The 17,877-nt window shown below is 42.9% G+C and overlaps 1 protein-coding gene across 2 annotated transcripts in view; it reads right to left on the reverse strand.

The window, feature by feature from the left end:
- The window catches only part of UGGT2 (UDP-glucose glycoprotein glucosyltransferase 2), a 1,472,699-nt gene that overhangs the window by 221,100 nt on the left and 1,233,722 nt on the right, over positions 1-17,877 (reverse strand). For both annotated transcript variants that reach the window (XM_085622547.1, XM_085622546.1), the window contains one exon: positions 1,730-1,831. In XM_085622547.1, the coding sequence (XP_085478673.1) occupies positions 1,730-1,831 (102 nt within the window). The remainder of the gene's footprint in view (positions 1-1,729; positions 1,832-17,877) is intronic.

Consider the following 17,877-nt stretch of genomic DNA (forward strand, 5'->3'; position numbering starts at 1 on the left):
GTGATACTACATAATATCACTAAGGTGGGTCAAGATTTATGGGTGTGGTTGTTAGTAACACCGCTACCTCCTTGTAATCGGTTCTCAGTAATTCACTGACAATTCGGAGCCCAACAGTTGTTTACACATGTCAGCTTGGTATGAAACCAATATGGGACCCGAACATTTACTACTTTGTCAAAAAAGCCTGAAACAGCAAAAAGTAAGTAACTTCACGTTATGTCCTTTGGTTGAAAAGAGTTAGTGCAGAAGAAGGCTCCCTCATCTTTAGGACTTCATAGTACCTGTGAATTAAGTTTGGCTTGAAATCAATGATGGGTCCTTTCTTTGTTTTACAAACCAAAATCTACTACAGTCACATAAATATGGAATGTGAGCTTCACTAGATTTCTAAATTTGGCTAGGACTTTGAACTAACTCTTCCCCTATCGACTGTCAGTTTCTACCTGTATCAGAAATGTGCTATTTTTTGTTTATAAGGCAACCACTGAACGATATTTGACATTTTCACCTACTTTACAAGTCATTTTCCAGATTATATTAGGTTTGATGCTTTATGTTTTTTTTAACAGGAGGTCCAGGGTGTTACACTAGGCTCCAGACTTATTTGCAGTGATTTGAATAGTTTCTCTGGAATGGTCTGGACAATTGCCTCCTGGTAACACTCAGCTTCTGCTGGTCTACGGTAAGGAATTCTCTGGCAACGGATGTACGGATTCAATCCTGCAGTCAACACCATCCACTGCGCTGCAACATGTGCAGCTGAGTTTAAGTTTATTTGACTTAGTTCTCGACTGAGAACAACAAATATTTAAGGAATAAAATTACATTTAAAATAGTAAAATGTCATTCTAGTACAAATTTAAACTAGATTTTAAAAATGTAAACATATTGTTACATACAGATTCATTAGGCAGTGCCTTACATAGAGAAATCAGGTCCTGAACCGAATTAATTTTACATTTTGTTCGAATTGGTTGTATAAACCTCATTCTAGCTTCTACAACAGTCAGATTTGGACAGACAAATAACACATATTCCAAATCTTGCTCCCCGCCATTACACAGATCACAAGAACTACTAGCTCTTTCCTTTGAAAACCACTTAAAGGTGCATGATTTTAGAGGATGTATCCCAAGACGGAGTAAGATAATGCTTCGCCTGACTCCATGCTTTAAATTAAAATGAATATACTGCGGACAGTAAACGTAGGTGCAATGTCTGACTTCAAAAATGTAAATTGCCTTTTGTTTTTTAAAAGATTAGGATGTGACAGCTGGTGTCACACAAAGGGCCTGCTGAAATCTCAATTTTGAGCACCAGCCACATTAACAGTAGCCTAGCCCCAAATCTGCTGACAGCACTGTTTCAATAAAAGGCCACAGAGGGGAAGAGAAGGACCAAGCACTGGCTGCTATCTGATAAGACTGCAAGATGACACACACAATACTCACCTGGTTTGAAAGGAGGTCACAGTGCATGTGGTACAGTTAAACAACAAATGCATTTATGTTACTTTTCACAATATTTGAACTAAATATAGGTGTAAATGCATTGGCTTTTCTCCATAGCTAACTCATTGAGACTTCAGCCGCATGTTTTGCTGAGCAATGATATACAAAATATTTTTACAGTGAGAGCTTCATGTAATAGTGTTCTTTAAAACAATGATAAGCACACAAGGACAGGCACGGTCATTCTGCACCTCAGCCGACTGAGCTTTGATTACCTTAAAAAACGTTCATACAAATGACCTGAAGCAACAGAGAAAATATTCAGCACATCATTTTTGTTCTTGCTAGTGTCTTCTTTCTGAACAGCTCCTGCAAAACTTTTAGAAAAGAAAAAATATGTAACTGTTTTGGACCAAGCGCATTTCTAGTAAATCATATACTCAAATTACTCATAATAAATCTCATTTTTATTGTAAATGTTGATAAAACTCTCGAGGGCTGGTGTGGAACATCTGCATCATTGGATAGTGCTCAAAACCACTCAAATTAAATAAATATTGTAAGTAAGACATAATGCCGCTTACATAACCGCTCGCTTGCCTACTGCCTTCTTGGTGCAATTTTTGCTGGTGTCATCCATGTGCTGGAGAACAAGTTATTTGATGATGGCAACTGTATTAAGGGTGTGCATACTTTTACTTCATCACCTTATCAACTAGATTAAGGCACAGTCTGATAACTCCGTAGTCTTTGATCAGGTCGAGCTGGAGCATTCCGAACCAAAAATGACATCCTCATTGCATGCACAGACACACCACGGCAGTGCACTCTTACTTTCTTTACAACCTACAGGACACAGAACTGGGGAACAGTGTTACAAGCTGGGCTCGAGTCGGGGTACCACGCGGGTGGATGGCGTCCCCCCACTTATTTTACCGGGAGCTCGATAACTGGAGCAAATGGAGCCACACATTCACTCTTTGGCCTCTCTGGGGCGAGATCGGAGCTCATTCAGAACGCTGCTCACGCGCTGGCTTCTCTGATGCAATCGGTGAGCAAGGGGAGGCAATGAGTCTGATGGTGCAAGCCACCTTTCGTGACGTCACTTCCTGTCGTGACGTAAACGTCCCCCCACTTCTTATTGTAGTACTGGTGCCCTGGTTATAAGTTTACTTCACACTCCATGTGGAGTGGTCAGAATGTAGGACCTTGGCGTGTGGCAAAACACACCATCCGCCAAAAAGTGGCCGGTGTCCTATCGGTATTTTAAAAGTGCTATTCACATCGATGTACCCATAAGTTGTCGGAGGGACATCCACCTCTTTTTGGTGATGGTCTGTATCCACCGAAATCTAACTAAGGCCCTTTATCTGAGCCCTCAGCTAGATACGCAAGGCACTGAGCAGGAGACATAAAAGGCCTTATCCTAGACAACTCCACTTAACTGGAATTATTTGGTGGCCCTGTGAACATCTGGTCCCTGCCCCAACAAAGAGTATCCTCAATAGAGAGTAGTCAGTATTTTCCGCCAGTGTCAGAGAAGCTAAAACTCAAAAAACAAAACCAGAGACATTTTTGAAGAAGATTAAAATATTTCATTACATTTTTATTATAGCACAAAACAGGTATGCCTTATGCTATACTTCTAGTACAAAGCACATACACTGCCTGAAGAGAAAGTGAGGGAATAAAAACAATGACCTTGTTTCTCCTAACTCACTATCTCGACACAGCAGATCTACCTCTCTCTCTTTTATTGAGGGGGCAAAAGACCTTCCATGCCTATTGTGTCTGCTGAATTTTCCTGTTCCTACATTTAATAATAATTAGTGTAACAAAAAAGGATTTTAATCCTAAATCAGACTATATTTTAATAAACTGGTTCTAATCCAAGTTACTCCTATTTAACGTTGTGCCATTTCCCCTTTAAATGTCTGTGTAATTTATTGATTCAATTCTAGGTCTTGGTCTAAGGCGAAATAATATATACAGGTTCTAAGAAAAGGTCTAAACAATATCCCTCTGCACTGTGGGGGAGGGGGGATAACCTTCCACTTGCATTGCAAAGGTACAACATATTCGTTCACTGGTACCAAAATTACTCCTGCCCCTCGTTTACCTCAATGCTATCAAAATGTCAGCTTAATGAAAAGAAGCAGGTTGTGGTTGCTACTTCTCCCCCAATCACTGCTAATGACTAGAGAAGCTACAATGCTAATATGAACTGTTTTAAGCGGCACTGCAGTGGAGACAAAAGACACAAGGTGGCTTAGTGGCTGTTCACTCACTATGCATACAATATGTCTGTGGTGCTGGTACTTGGCGGCCTGGCTAGGGAGACATGTTTTGAAGATGCAGAATTCTGTGGCCTCATCCTCAGATCCTTACTGCTCATGGTGTGATGTCCTCGTGGTACAATATAAGAATGGTGGCTGGTGATCAAGGGTGCAAATTGGGAGTAGAGACATAGGCAGACTGGTGTGTTGCAGGCCTAGGTGTACCCAGCTCTCGATCCCCAGTTATGACCTGCCTAAAGGTCGGAAACAGGACTAGGGCAAGTCTGGTCTTCTTTGGCCAGTTTGTCTTTGGTCGGTGGTGGGTACTGGCCTGTCACTGCAGGTGATGATGCTGGAACTTAGGTTACCTTAGCTTAGTCTCTGCTTGTGGCGTGCTTTACGATGGGCCAAATATTCCCCTGGACCCAGCCTGTCTGCTATTACAGTTGAATGCGGTGCTGGCTTCCTGTTATACTGCTAGTACTATGTGCCCAAAGAGGTATCGGAGCTGCACAGCTGGCGCCTGCTACGGGGACGGTGTGGTTGTACCCCAGTGTAATTTATAAGGAGGGTGGTATGAAGGGAAGGTTTCAATTAAGCATCAGGAACATGGGTAGGTCTTGTAGAAGCAGGACTGTTTCCTTTGCCACTCATCTTTAACCTGGAATGTGGAGTCATGGATTGGAGCTTCTGATAGCTTATCGAGGGAGATGAAACATGGGCATCCTGCTGCTGGTGCAGGATATGGTGCCCCAACCCTGGAAGTATGGTCTTGGCCTGTCTGGTAGATGGGAGCAGATACTTGGGCAGCTTCAGCCCAGTAGATCTCATCATGACTGGTCAATGTTCCAAGTAAAGGTTTGTTCCACCTTTCTTCATGAGCCAGTGTGCATGCCAAGCAGAATAGTTTAGGATGGGAATACACTAGGGTGATCAGTGTCATTTCCCTCCCCATCAACAGCTTTTTTTTTAGGTTTGGGAACTTCATTTTGGTCATTGCTTGATAAGTCCCAGCCCGCCTCTGTGTGACAGCTTGTTTCCAGTCCAGGGAGGACCTGGCTTTGCAGTTCGGGCTGGACTGTTCCCATGAGGCACAGGGTCAAGACTGATTTGCATATGGCTGGGTTCAAACTGGAACGGCATGGTGAGCAAAAAAACGATGGATTTAGGCCCAGATCTCTGTACTGGGGTGAATGTATGACATTGTTCTGCATTCTGTCCATCAATTGTTGTTTTTGCATTTGTCGCCCCGAGTGGGAAGGGTATGCCCAGACGTGGGTCCCTTGCTCTCCATGCCACTGGAATCAAGCTATCCTGGCTGAAGAGGGGTGAAACCCCGAAACCGGTCCTAGGATGCTTGTTTCCAGTCCAGGGAGGACCTGGCTTTGCAGTTCGGGCTGGACTGTTCCCATGAGGCACAGGGTCAAGACTGATTTGCATATGGCTGGGTTCAAAATGGAACGGCATGGTGAGCAAAAGAACGATGGATTTAGGCCCAGATCTCTATACTGGGGTGAATGTATGACATTGTTCTGCATTCTGTCCATCAATTGTTGTTTTTGCATTTGTCGCCCCGAGTGGGAAGGGTATGCCCAGACGTGGGTCCCTTGCTCTCCCTGCCACTGGAATCAAGCTATCCTGGCTGAAGAGGGGTGAAACCCCGAAACCGGTCCTAGGATGCTTGTTTCCAGTCCAGGGAGGACCTGCCTTTGCAGTTCGGGCTGGACTGTTCCCATGAGGCACAGGGTCAAGACTGATTTGCATATGGCTGGGTTCAAACTGGAACGGCATGGTGAGCAAAAAAACGATGGATTTAGGCCCAGATCTCTGTACTGGGGTGAATGTATGACATTGTTCTGCATTCTGTCCATCAATTGTTGTTTTTGCATTTGTCGCCCCGAGTGGGAAGGGTATGCCCAGACGTGGGTCCCTTGCTCTCCATGCCACTGGAATCAAGCTATCCTGGCTGAAGAGGGGTGAAACCCCGAAACCGGTCCTAGGATGCTTGTTTCCAGTCCAGGGAGGACCTGGCTTTGCAGTTCGGGCTGGACTGTTCCCATGAGGCACAGGGTCAAGACTGATTTGCATATGGCTGGGTTCAAACTGGAACGGCATGGTGAGCAAAAGAACGACGGATTTAGGCCCAGATCTCTGTACTGGGGTGAATGTATGACATTGTTCTGCATTCTGTACATCAATTGTTGTTTTTGCATTTGTCGCCCCGAGTGGGAAGGGTGTGCCCAGACGTGGGTCCCTTGCTTTCCATGCCACTGGAATCAAGCTATCCTGGCTGAAGAGGGGTGAAACCCCGAAACCGGTCCTAGGATGCTTGTTTCCAGTCCAGGGAGGACCTGGCTTTGCAGTTCGGGCTGGACTGTTCCCATGAGGCACAGGGTCAAGACTGATTTGCATATGGCTGGGTTCAAACTGGAACGGCATGGTGAGCAAAAAAACGATGGATTTAGGCCCAGATCTCTGTACTGGGGTGAATGTATGACATTGTTCTGCATTCTGTCCATCAATTGTTGTTTTTGCATTTGTCGCCCCGAGTGGGAAGGGTATGCCCAGACGTGGGTCCCTTGCTCTCCATGCCACTGGAATCAAGCTATCCTGGCTGAAGAGGGGTGAAACCCCGAAACCGGTCCTAGGATGCTTGTTTCCAGTCCAGGGAGGACCTGGCTTTGCAGTTCGGGCTGGACTGTTCCCATGAGGCACAGGGTCAAGACTGATTTGCATATGGCTGGGTTCAAACTGGAACGGCATGGTGAGCAAAAAAACGATGGATTTAGGCCCAGATCTCTGTACTGGGGTGAATGTATGACATTGTTCTGCGTTCTGTCCATCAATTGTTGTTTTTGCATTTGTCGCCCCGAGTGGGAAGGGTATGCCCAGACGTGGGTCCCTTGCTCTCCATGCCACTGGAATCAAGCTATCCTGGCTGAAGAGGGGTGAAACCCCGAAACCGGTCCTAGGATGCTTGTTTCCAGTCCAGGGAGGACCTGGCTTTGCAGTTCGAGCTGGACTGTTCCCATGAGGCACAGGGTCAAGACTGATTTGCATATGGCTGGGTTCAAACTGGAACGGCATGGTGAGCAAAAAAACGATGGATTTAGGCCCAGATCTCTGTACTGGGGTGAATGTATGACATTGTTCTGCATTCTGTCCATCAATTGTTGTTTTTGCATTTGTCGCCCCGAGTGGGAAGGGTATGCCCAGACGTGGGTCCCTTGCTCTCCATGCCACTGGAATCAAGCTATCCTGGCTGAAGAGGGGTGAAACCCCAAAACCCGTCCTAGGATGCTTGTTTCCAGTCCAGGGAGGACCTGGCTTTGCAGTTCGGGCTGGACTGTTCCCATGAGGCACAGGGTCAAGACTGATTTGCATATGGCTGGGTTCAAACTGGAACGGCATGGTGAGCAAAAAAACGATGGATTTAGGCCCAGATCTCTGTACTGGAGTGAATGTATGACATTGTTCTGCATTCTGTCCATCAATTGTTGTTTTTGCATTTGTCGCCCCGAGTGGGAAGGGTATGCCCAGACGTGGGTCCCTTGCTCTCCATGCCACTGGAATCAAGCTATCCTGGCTGAAGAGGGGTGAAACCCCGAAACCGGTCCTAGGATGCTTGTTTCCAGTCCAGGGAGGACCTGGCTTTGCAGTTCGGGCTGGACTGTTCCCATGAGGCACAGGGTCAAGACTGATTTGCATATGGCTGGGTTTAAACTGGAACGGCATGGTGAGCAAAAGAACGATGGATTTAGGCCCAGATCTCTATACTGGGGTGAATGTATGACATTGTTCTGCATTCTGTCCATCAATTGTTGTTTTTGCATTTGTCGCCCCGAGTGGGAAGGGTATGTCCAGACGTGGGTCCCTTGCTCTCCACACACTACAAAAGGATTAGAAGCAATCCTGAGACCCAACTCAAAGCCCGCATTCTATCCTTGGTCAACAATGCCATAGATCATGAACTCATTTGCACCAAAGAGGCAGAATACCTTACACCCAGCTACACCCGAATACCCATCATTTATGGGGTACCCAAGACACACAAAAACACCCTGGACCCTCCATTACGACCCATTGTGTCCACGATTGGTTCAGCCCTTGAACCCCTAGCCAAATATGTGGATTGCTTTTTGAAACCCTTGGTGGGTGAACTGGAATCGTATGTGAGAGATACGGGCCACTTTATCTCCAAGATCGAAAACATCCCCTTTGACCCTGACAGGGAACTGCTGGTCACATTGGACCTTGAAGCCCTATACACAAACATACCTCAGGAGGGGGCTTTAACGGCTGTTGAAGAAATCCTCAATAATGATAATCGAATTACCAACTCTTCTTTTATCATCCAGTGTCTTGAGATTGTCTTAAATGACAATTATTTTGAATTCAATGGCGACTTTTTCCATCAAATACAGGGCGTCAGTATGGGGGCGTCCTGTGCGCCCAGTGTAGCTTGCCTCTATATGGGCAAATTTGAACAGGTTAACATTTACAACAACATGGCTCCATTCTATGAGAATGTACGAGCTTGGTCACGATTTATTGACGACATTTTTTTCGTCTGGAGTGGGGACGACAGATCCCTGGAAGAATTTGTTGCCTGGTTAAATGCGGCCGACATCAACCTCAAGTTTACAATGCATTCGAGTAACTTGAAGGTTGAATTCCTAGATGTATGGGTTGAACATCAGGATCACAAAATCTCCGTGTCTTTATACACCAAGCCCACTGCCCGGAACACTCTTCTTTTATACGGCAGCTATCATCCAAGGAGCCAGCGGGATAGCATCCCTTTCAGCCAATTTCTACGGCTCCGCAGAAACTGTTCTCACTTGAAAGACTTCCTCACCGAAGCTGACATTCTAAAAACAAAATTTCTGAAACGGGGTTACCCCCACAAACTCATCAAAGACTCTTTTAAAAGAGCCCGATACTTTAACAGGGAAGCCATGTTTGAAAGAAGGGAACCAGACCCGGTTGACAAGTTGGTATATGTCACCAAACATTCCAACATCAGCCATAGGATCAGACAGACCATCAATTCCCTTTGGTACCTGCTAAACATCGGCAACGATGGAAGCAGTATTCCCAAACCTCTATTTGCGTTCAAGCGCAACAAGAATTTAAAAAATTGGCTGATCAGAGGTAAAATCATGACCAATACTGCACCCGTTCAAACTGCCATTGTTGGACTCAAACCTGTGGAGGGTAACCACCGTTGTGGTACTTGCCAAGCATGTTCCCATGCCATGGTAGGCAACACCATTCGAACTACCACTCGGACGATCTTGCTTCGTGGAATGACCAACTGTAGGTCTTCCAATGTGATATACATCATCTTCTGCCCCTGTGATCTTCCCTATATCGGTGAAACGAGTCGGGAAATTAGATTGCGAATCTGTGAACACAGATCCAATATTCGCATCAAGAAAACATCTGCCCCACTAGTTAATCACTGGATAGACATGAATCACAAGGATTCAGATCTGAAATGGACGATCTTGGAAAAAATATACTCCCCCCCTGGAAAAAACCCCACCTCCATCAGGAAGAAAAGGGAAACATTCTGGATTTTTTATCTGGACTCGGTGCGACATGGCCTTAATGAAATTATTTCATGGGAGAATGCCATCTTATAATGTTCATTAGGAATGGTACAACTCCCCTTTTGGATGTTCAGTTTGGGTTCACCTACTCTGCAGTGTGACGATCTGAGCGTCATATATTCCAGCCCTGTAATGGCCTTTTTTCACTCTTAACATTTTCTCCTTATATTGTTTTTTACATCTATCCTTTGTTCTTACTTTTTACAGTTTTTTATTATTTTTCTCCCTCTCTTCCTTCCTGGACCAATTTTGGGATTAGGTCATACCACAGTATACTTGGCGGATCCATCTCCTTCTGATCCGAGTCCCTACATGGTGGTTTTATGTACTTTATTGTACAGATGTGCTTTTTGGGGTTAAAACTCGCCAACCGGTAATACAATGGAATTCCTTTTGCCCTTACTGTATCCATTTCGATCTGGGGTTATTCCATGACTTGTGCGGAAAACCTTCCCCATATCCACGGTGCAATGTGGCAATTTCCCGATTTTGTAATTTCAAGATGGCGCCCTCACTTCCGACGCCGTCCCGACAGCCTTCAAACAGAAGTCCTCTGTCGATACCTAATTTGCTCCCTCCCTCCTCTGCTTTCATTGGCAGGCGGACCGTGGACGAGAGGTACTTGAGTAGGGCTGACTCTGCCTCATATTCACCGGCAAGGAGACAGAGACGCCGATCCTGTTACTCGGAACATTTGGGGAACTCCTTAATCTAGGAATCAGTAAGTGTCGAATTCGTATGCTTATTTACTCACCTTATACCGCATTTCAATGCCGCATCCCAGGAATCTACAGGTCCTTTTCTTCCCCTCCTTTTCCCACCCCCCCTCCCTCCCCCCCCCTTTCTTTTACCGTTGTTAACTTGATGTGAGTTTCCATCTCTTTAGCTCTACCCTAGTCCCTATTAAAACGGGATCTGTGTTAACATTGAGGTCTCACTCGTGCTAGCTGCGATGGGACTCGGTCACTTTTATATTATCTCTACCCTCCCACTGCACCCATATGCGCGACAGGGATATCCATCATTGTTTTTGGGACCCAGCCTTAGACTCCGCTCTTTCATCCTTCTCTACAGAAACTTTACCAATATATATCCACATCATGGTGAATATGGACCGCTAGTCACTTGTCGATTTTTTGCATTGCTTGCTCTTCGATACGTTCCGTCTTTTAAGACCTTCTTCGGAGTATCCCGAGCTTGCGCTCTGATTGGATTCTCTTGCATCGTAAGTATGGTGGTCATCTTATCTAGTTTCATTCTACCTTTTTACCTTTTATACAGCCTCCCCATCCGAATAGCTTGTCATTACAGATACCGATACAGTCGGTGGTTTATTCTTTGTTAATTTATTCTTTCTGTAGATCTTTGATGCACAAGATTTAAACACCGTTACCACCCCTGTTTCTCATCAGAAACGAAAACTTTTGCCTATAGCGAGCCCTATCCCACGGTTCCATAGGACTCTGGTTTTACTACTGTTGCCTGGAGGCGAATTATCCATGATCCTCCTTGAACTTCTATTTTAGTATGTATTACCTTTTATGTGTGGGTTGTTCGGCATCAGCACTTATGTTCGTTTATGATTTCACCACTCTTGCGGATGGCTTCCTTTTTCCTGTATTAATCTTTCTTTTATTATCTCTTTTTTCTTTTTGCCCTGATCTAACTGGAGTTTTATTCTCATTACCTTGGTGAATGGATTTTCACTTTCTTACTTGGTCACTTTATTTATTAGTGGTGATTTGTTCTTTCATGCTACTGTCGGACCCATTGGGCCATATATATGAAGCAATTTATTTGTGAATTACCAGTGATATAACTGGACAAGTGATCTGGACATTAAAGAATTTAGAACTGTTGTTTGAATATCTACATTGTTAATAGATGAATGTATTAGTGTTTGTTACTTTATGATATATATTTGTTTGAATTTTTAGATCGAGTGTTTGCCCCCTATTATCCTTGGTCTACGCCCTGATGAAGGTGGGGCTCCCCTGCGGGCCCTATACCGAAACGCGCGTTGGCGCTTGATTCGATGACCTTCCCTTTTTTCTGAAGTACCATCTGGCTTCCTCTGGATGAGATACAACCAATTCATCCACTCGAATACCCAAGGATAACTTGTGTTTACCAACTATTTGTCTAGATGTTATGATTGTGGTTTTGACTGAATGTATGTATGGTTAAGTTTTCTAGCGGGGCACTCCTTTTGTCTTTGTTTTTGATTATTGTATATTTATTATATTGCAATTTTTGCATTATATGTTTATATATCTGTCCTATGATGAAACACATTTATATAAATTGAAAAATGAAACTTTCTATAAACAAAAAAAAGCAAAATAAATATACTAGGTCTATTTTTATACCTACAATCTTCTGAGTACCTTTGGTCTTTGTTGTGTCTATCCTTGTTCCAGTTGTGTCTTGTGCCCTATCAAGGACCTATTTATTAGGCAACAGCTTATAATTATTGAACCGGTTTTGTTCCCTTTTTGAAGTATTTTGCCTTTACCCCTTTTTTTCCGGTTCTTTATCGCGCCACTGGGGGTCCCCCTTCGTTTATTGGTTCCCTTGCTCTCCATGCCACTGGAATCAAGCTATCCTGGCTGAAGAGGGGTGAAACCCCGAAACCGGTCCTAGGATGCTTGTTTCCAGTCCAGGGAGGACCTGGCTTTGCAGTTCGGGCTGGACTGTTCCCATGAGGCACAGGGTCAAGACTGATTTGCATATGGCTGGGTTCAAACTGGAACGGCATGGTGAGCAAAAGAACGATGGATTTAGGCCCAGATCTCTGTACTGGGGTGAATGTATGACATTGTTCTGCATTCTGTCCATCAATTGTTGTTTTTGTGTTTTGACAGCTTACACCGCACCACAGTTCTCATTTACGGGTTGTAGTTGCATTTCTGAAGAGTAACTTCTGACTTATGTGCTCGTTTCCACCCATGCTGATGAGTCACTCTCCCTCCTATGATGTGCTCTTGCTGCCCACCTCTACTGTGCTCTCTCTGTCCTCGTGATTATGTTCTTTAAGGCAACATACTGTATCAGTAAATGCTTGTTTATTTGTATCTACCTTTGTACCTTATATTCTGTGTCTCCTACGTGTATTGGATTGTACCTGTTAATTGCTGCATTACCTACCTCCACCATCCACTGACAGTACCGAGAGGTGGATGGGGGTGATGGCTCAAGCTAAGCCAATGCTACCTAAAGGGATTTCAAGGCTACTGCATGGTTGCTCCTACCTCTGTTAGGGAGAATGTAGCTTTATGACATTTGGAAGCTTTGCTTGAGCATTAAGCCTTTAGGTTCACTTCCACCTCTCCTCACACTATACCATCTCAAACTGGTTTGGATGGTTTGAAATTTCCAAACCATTGCTTCTTTATTCTTTGAAGCATTTTACGAAAATAGCTCCTAATGTGCAAAGTCACACCTAGATATATTTTATTTTTCCATTTGGATTCTTCCACTCGACTGTGCCATTACTTGACCAAACCCTAATAGGTGTCTCTCTTGTGAGTTCTACCTGAAACCTGGGGTTACCATGTAGAAAATAAATTTGAATATATTCACTGATGTTCCTTTTGGAAGGAGGGTAGTGCATATCAAGTGTACCACCTTCAGCTTCTGGGACTAAGCACATGAGAAACATGTTCACTTAAGGGCAACCGGAAGGAAGCATAGTGGCGCCAACAGCAACTACTGGCAATCTCTTAATAAGGCAATTAGAATGGTACTGAGTTTAATGCAGTCACTCAAAGCTTGACCTTACCCAGTCAAGCCTCTATTGGTGTTAAAATTGATTTCTACCACTCAAATATGTAACCCTTGGCGGTTTCAGGAGTCACTTCAAAAGTGTGATTTATCCCCACCCTTTATCATCTAATCGCCCCTCCAGTCCATGACGCTCCCACTCATGCACCACCACAGTCCTCCAATTTCTTCTTGCATTCAACATTTCTTTGTTCATAGGCTTGAACAAAAACATTAATTCATATATTTACTATGTCAAGTTTTACGCGGTTGTCCATTTCTCTTACATAGATTCCGCCTTCTACACCTCTTATTGATTCTTTATTCAACTTAAATCAATTTCTTATTTTTTTATAACATGTACACGATGCATCATTTACAATCAGTGATGTCCCATTGAGCTAAAGAAAAGATGTTCAAAGAAAAATACAAGAGAGGTTTGATGTATTCACAACACTTCCTCTAAAATATAAGGTATTTTTATAGCCCTATAGAGACGGATGACTAACCCGGTCCTGTTTTTAGTATTTTAGAAGACATGTTCAGATCTATCAAAGGAATTAGATTACAACATAATTTTAGAGTCTTAATACTGGGTTCTTTATTTGCACAATACGTGAAGATGGGTCATTTGGTTACGGACAGATCAAATATTAAAATGTTGGCTTTCCTTTAGTTATTAGACACAAGAAAATGCTAATTTAGTACCCAATAAAAGAACGCCAACACTTGTTTCATGACAAACTACGTTGTCGCTTCTTCAAGGCACGAACAGTCTATTGGCATAAAAGTTCATAAAAACATTTTTGGGGAAATATTTATCATGGAACCAAGAACTGAAAGTAAATAATGACATCTTACAATGAATGGTTTACATTTTCTATAGGAGAGAATGAAGAGTTTCTGAGCCTTCCTTCTGTTGTTTATATACCTACCCCCTTCGTAACAGTAGGTTGCAAACCCCACATCTAATAGCTAAAATCAGAGCGTTGCGATTAAAATAGATACTCACAAACAATAAATACATCTTGTTAAGATAAGAAACTTTCCCAGATCACGGTTTTAAAAGTCCCAATAATTGAATTACATTAAATATTTACATCTGAGTGCAGTAATTAAGATTGAGACTTAACTAAACATACTCATACACAACAGATCACACTGCAAAGAGTTTAAATACAAGTTTGACTGGTGTCTTTAAAAAAAGAAATATAATTGAAGACTGGAACGTTTTATTTTTGTCTCAGGTGTTATTCAAAACAATTTAATACAGACTTATAGATTGTTCAGGCCCTGAAAAACAACTACTTAATTAATTGTTATGAAACTAGTGAGCCAGGAACTAAAGGAAAGTACAAGTTTTAATAAATGATCTGACTTTAAATAAATTGACTATTTTATGTGGTGTGCAAATAGAGCCTCGAGTATCAGAACTCTGAAACCATGGTATGAAGTATTTCTTTGAGAGACCTCAACCTGTCTTCCAAAGTGTATATTGAGCAGTGTTAAGGAAGGCACAGTGCATTGAACCACCCCTCCCTGCAGGAATGTGGAATTCCTATAACCAGACGCCCAGGACATATTGTGTGGGGTTGAGAGCAACAAGTTTTCATGTGTATTTTGTCCTTTGTTACTGGCAGCACAAAGCCTTTGGCTGCCAGTTTGCAGTATCACTTTATGGATCAGGGAAGGGCACTGTCTGCAGATAAGGTAATATGTTTGCCCGTATGTTAATGCTGTTCAAACTTTTATTTATGGTTCATTAATTGAAAGACTTCATTATTAGGGTGAGCGCTCTAAGTAAATGTTGCAAGCTCCGACTGCACTTCTGACAGTGGTTCCCGTATATTGTGTAGGCACGTTTTCAAAGTTTAGCAATATGAGGCTATGTATAATGCTCTCTGATTTGATGCAAGTATATACAGAAGCTTGAAAGCAATATTGATGTATCTTTGCTTTCAAAATAAAATCTTCATAAAAAATGAAAGCAGGAAAAAAACATTTTGCTAAACTACTGTAAAATTTCAGGTACCATTTCTTTTCACCATCATTTAGTAACATGTGTTGATGCATGCTGGTATTTCCCAAAATAATTCATGCTGGAAAATCAGTGTAACCAGTTTCAATATGATTATGGAAACAAAAATAAACAAGCATTGGCAAAGCAAGTAGGTCTTAAATTGGTGGTCAGCTTTTTAGTTTAGTCAATGAGTGACTTGTTTTGGCATGGTTTTTGTAAAACCTTATTGGTGTGGGAGCTGCCGGGCCCTCACCATTATAACGAACATTGGCAAAAGCAAAAATTGTTTTTTGGTCTTAAAAAGCACACACTGCCACAGTACTTACTGGCACTGAATAAAACTACTTTGTGTTCTGATATGTTCCTTGTGAAAGAGCAGAATGCTGTCACTCACAGTGAAACCAGCCGATACAGGGATAGAGACAGAATTCTAATAAAGACAAAAGGTCACAGTCAACGCCAGACCAAATTAGGGGCCCAATTATTAAAGAAAGTCTCAAAAGCGCAACTATGCTATATGTCCGTGCATTAAGTGCAGCTATATGGCTTTCGTGAATTTCCAATAATTTACAGAAGTAGGACAAGAAATAGTACTCCTAGAAAATATTTGTGAACTGCATTTTCGCATGGGCAAATATGCAAGTGTAGATTTGCTCATGCGAAAATCTGAGTGCTTACAAGTTCACTTTCCCTCCAAGCCCTTTTACCCAACTCTGAAAGGAGATTTACGTCTGCCATTGTCAGGAGTAAATTTCCAACATTTCTCAGTATGGGAAAAGATTAGAGAAGAGTTGTCCAAACCCTTAAAACATGCAAGTTAGTAGGTTTGCACAGACTCAAAAGGACATTCTAACCCTGGAACTATTGCTTACTACTACCTTCGGCCCCAGTATGTTGATCTGCGGAAAGGTGGCAACATAAGGGGATTGCAAGTATTCAAACACTACTATGGTAGGGGCCCTTGCATATCCAGAGAGGCTATATCAGAGCTCTTATATAATGAGATTGCTGCCATAATTTATCGCAGAACTACATGGCACCAAAAGGGCAAGTGGAGTTTGTTACAAGACAAGTAGATTTATGAAGCAATCTGTCCCATAGACAAGTAGGTATTTTATTAAATTTCACACCCCTGGACTCCCTCCTCGGTTTGCTTAATATGCTGTTTTTGATATTATAAAGGTCATGGTCCCTTAGTGTCCATGAAGTGCTCTTTCATCTACTTTCTATAGGTCATTTGCATCTTTAAGCATAGTACAATTCATGACTGACAAGGCAGAGTCTGACACATGTATGTAGCTTCACTGTAGCATCATACCATGAGATGCTCCCATGAGCTGACAGTGTATGGCACGCTCACCATGACCTAAATAATCTGTTCATACTGGTCCACTATAAGGTAGAAATTCCCAATGATCTCAAAACCAAAATGTTTTAGCCATGGGTATTGTTTAACACTGGTTGTATGAGGGGCATTTCATTGATACAGCCAGAAATGGCCACGCCCCTAGCACTGAACTGCTGTTTCCTCCTCTGTACAGGGCACGTAATCACCTAGGACAGTATCGCATTGGAAGGGCACAAGTTAACTATTGCCAATGCTCTGATCCGACCAATATCTGTTCTAAGCAAAACAGGCAGTAGCTGAAAGCCGATAGGTGAGATTAGTGCAAAACCTGTCAAATACATAAATAACTAGAATTCATAATAAAATAAAGTGAAAAATAGTTAGTGCAAGGGGCAAATGTTTTCTTGAGGGGCCTGCCGCTGGCACCCCTGAACGCTGGGTTGCTGTACATTAAGCCGTCTACTCTTGATTCAACCTCAAACCTCTTTCTTCCACGCCCACTCTACACATCCGGTCTCTTTATCCCACACATGCAGGCTCTTTTTCATCTCTGCATCCTTCCCTTGTCACTGTTTCCTATCTTTCTCTCCCCCCTTCCTCCTGCCTTTTCTGCATTTCTCTCTCCTGCTCTGTCTGAGACTGATGCTGAAAATAAAGTCCCGTCTCTAAAACTGAGGTCCAGTGCACATCCCCCACAACCATCTGCACGAATGAAGTACTGAATGAGACTTTCACTAAACATGGAAGTCCCTCAGGTATAACTGTTAATAAATGTACTTATTTATTTTATCGTTAGAAAATATAAAAAAAGGCCTTGAACAGACTGTAAGGGGTCCAGAGGCCACTGTAAAACATATAACAACCACACCAAGGAGAACCAAGCTAACAGCAGCTGCGAGGGAGCTGGACAAGAGCCATATACAAAGCTCTGTTATTATTCTAGAGTTTTATTCCCAGTGGGACTAGGAATAGATGGTAAAATACAATTTGGCGGGGCCGAAGCTGCAGCCTACCTCCCTGGTTTCAGCACAGTCTTGCTGGAACATTTACTTCCATTTATATTTAAGATGACTGCAACCAGAAAAGTGAAAATCTGCTCTAAAAGTCGCCCACGCACGCTGCTAATTTGATTTCCAAATTGCTTTGCATCAGAATCTCAAGGTGGATGCAAGAAATCTTTAAGCACACCGGGGAGTGCACAGTGCTCAACTTAAGGCAGATATCTTTAGTACCTAATCAATCCTGTCACGCTGAGGCGAAGAGAAGCTCCTTCATCCTGAATGCGATTCTGCACTCTGGAAGTGAAGTTCTACACACAGAGATCTAATGTACATTAGGAGAGAAATCCATCAAAAGAAAATGCCATTATTTGAACATGGTGCCATGGCTGCAGGGCGCTTTT

The sequence above is a fragment of the Triturus cristatus genome, chromosome 8 (genome assembly GCF_964204655.1).
Source record: "Triturus cristatus chromosome 8, aTriCri1.1, whole genome shotgun sequence".
In the NCBI taxonomy this organism is placed as follows: domain Eukaryota; kingdom Metazoa; phylum Chordata; class Amphibia; order Caudata; family Salamandridae; genus Triturus; species Triturus cristatus.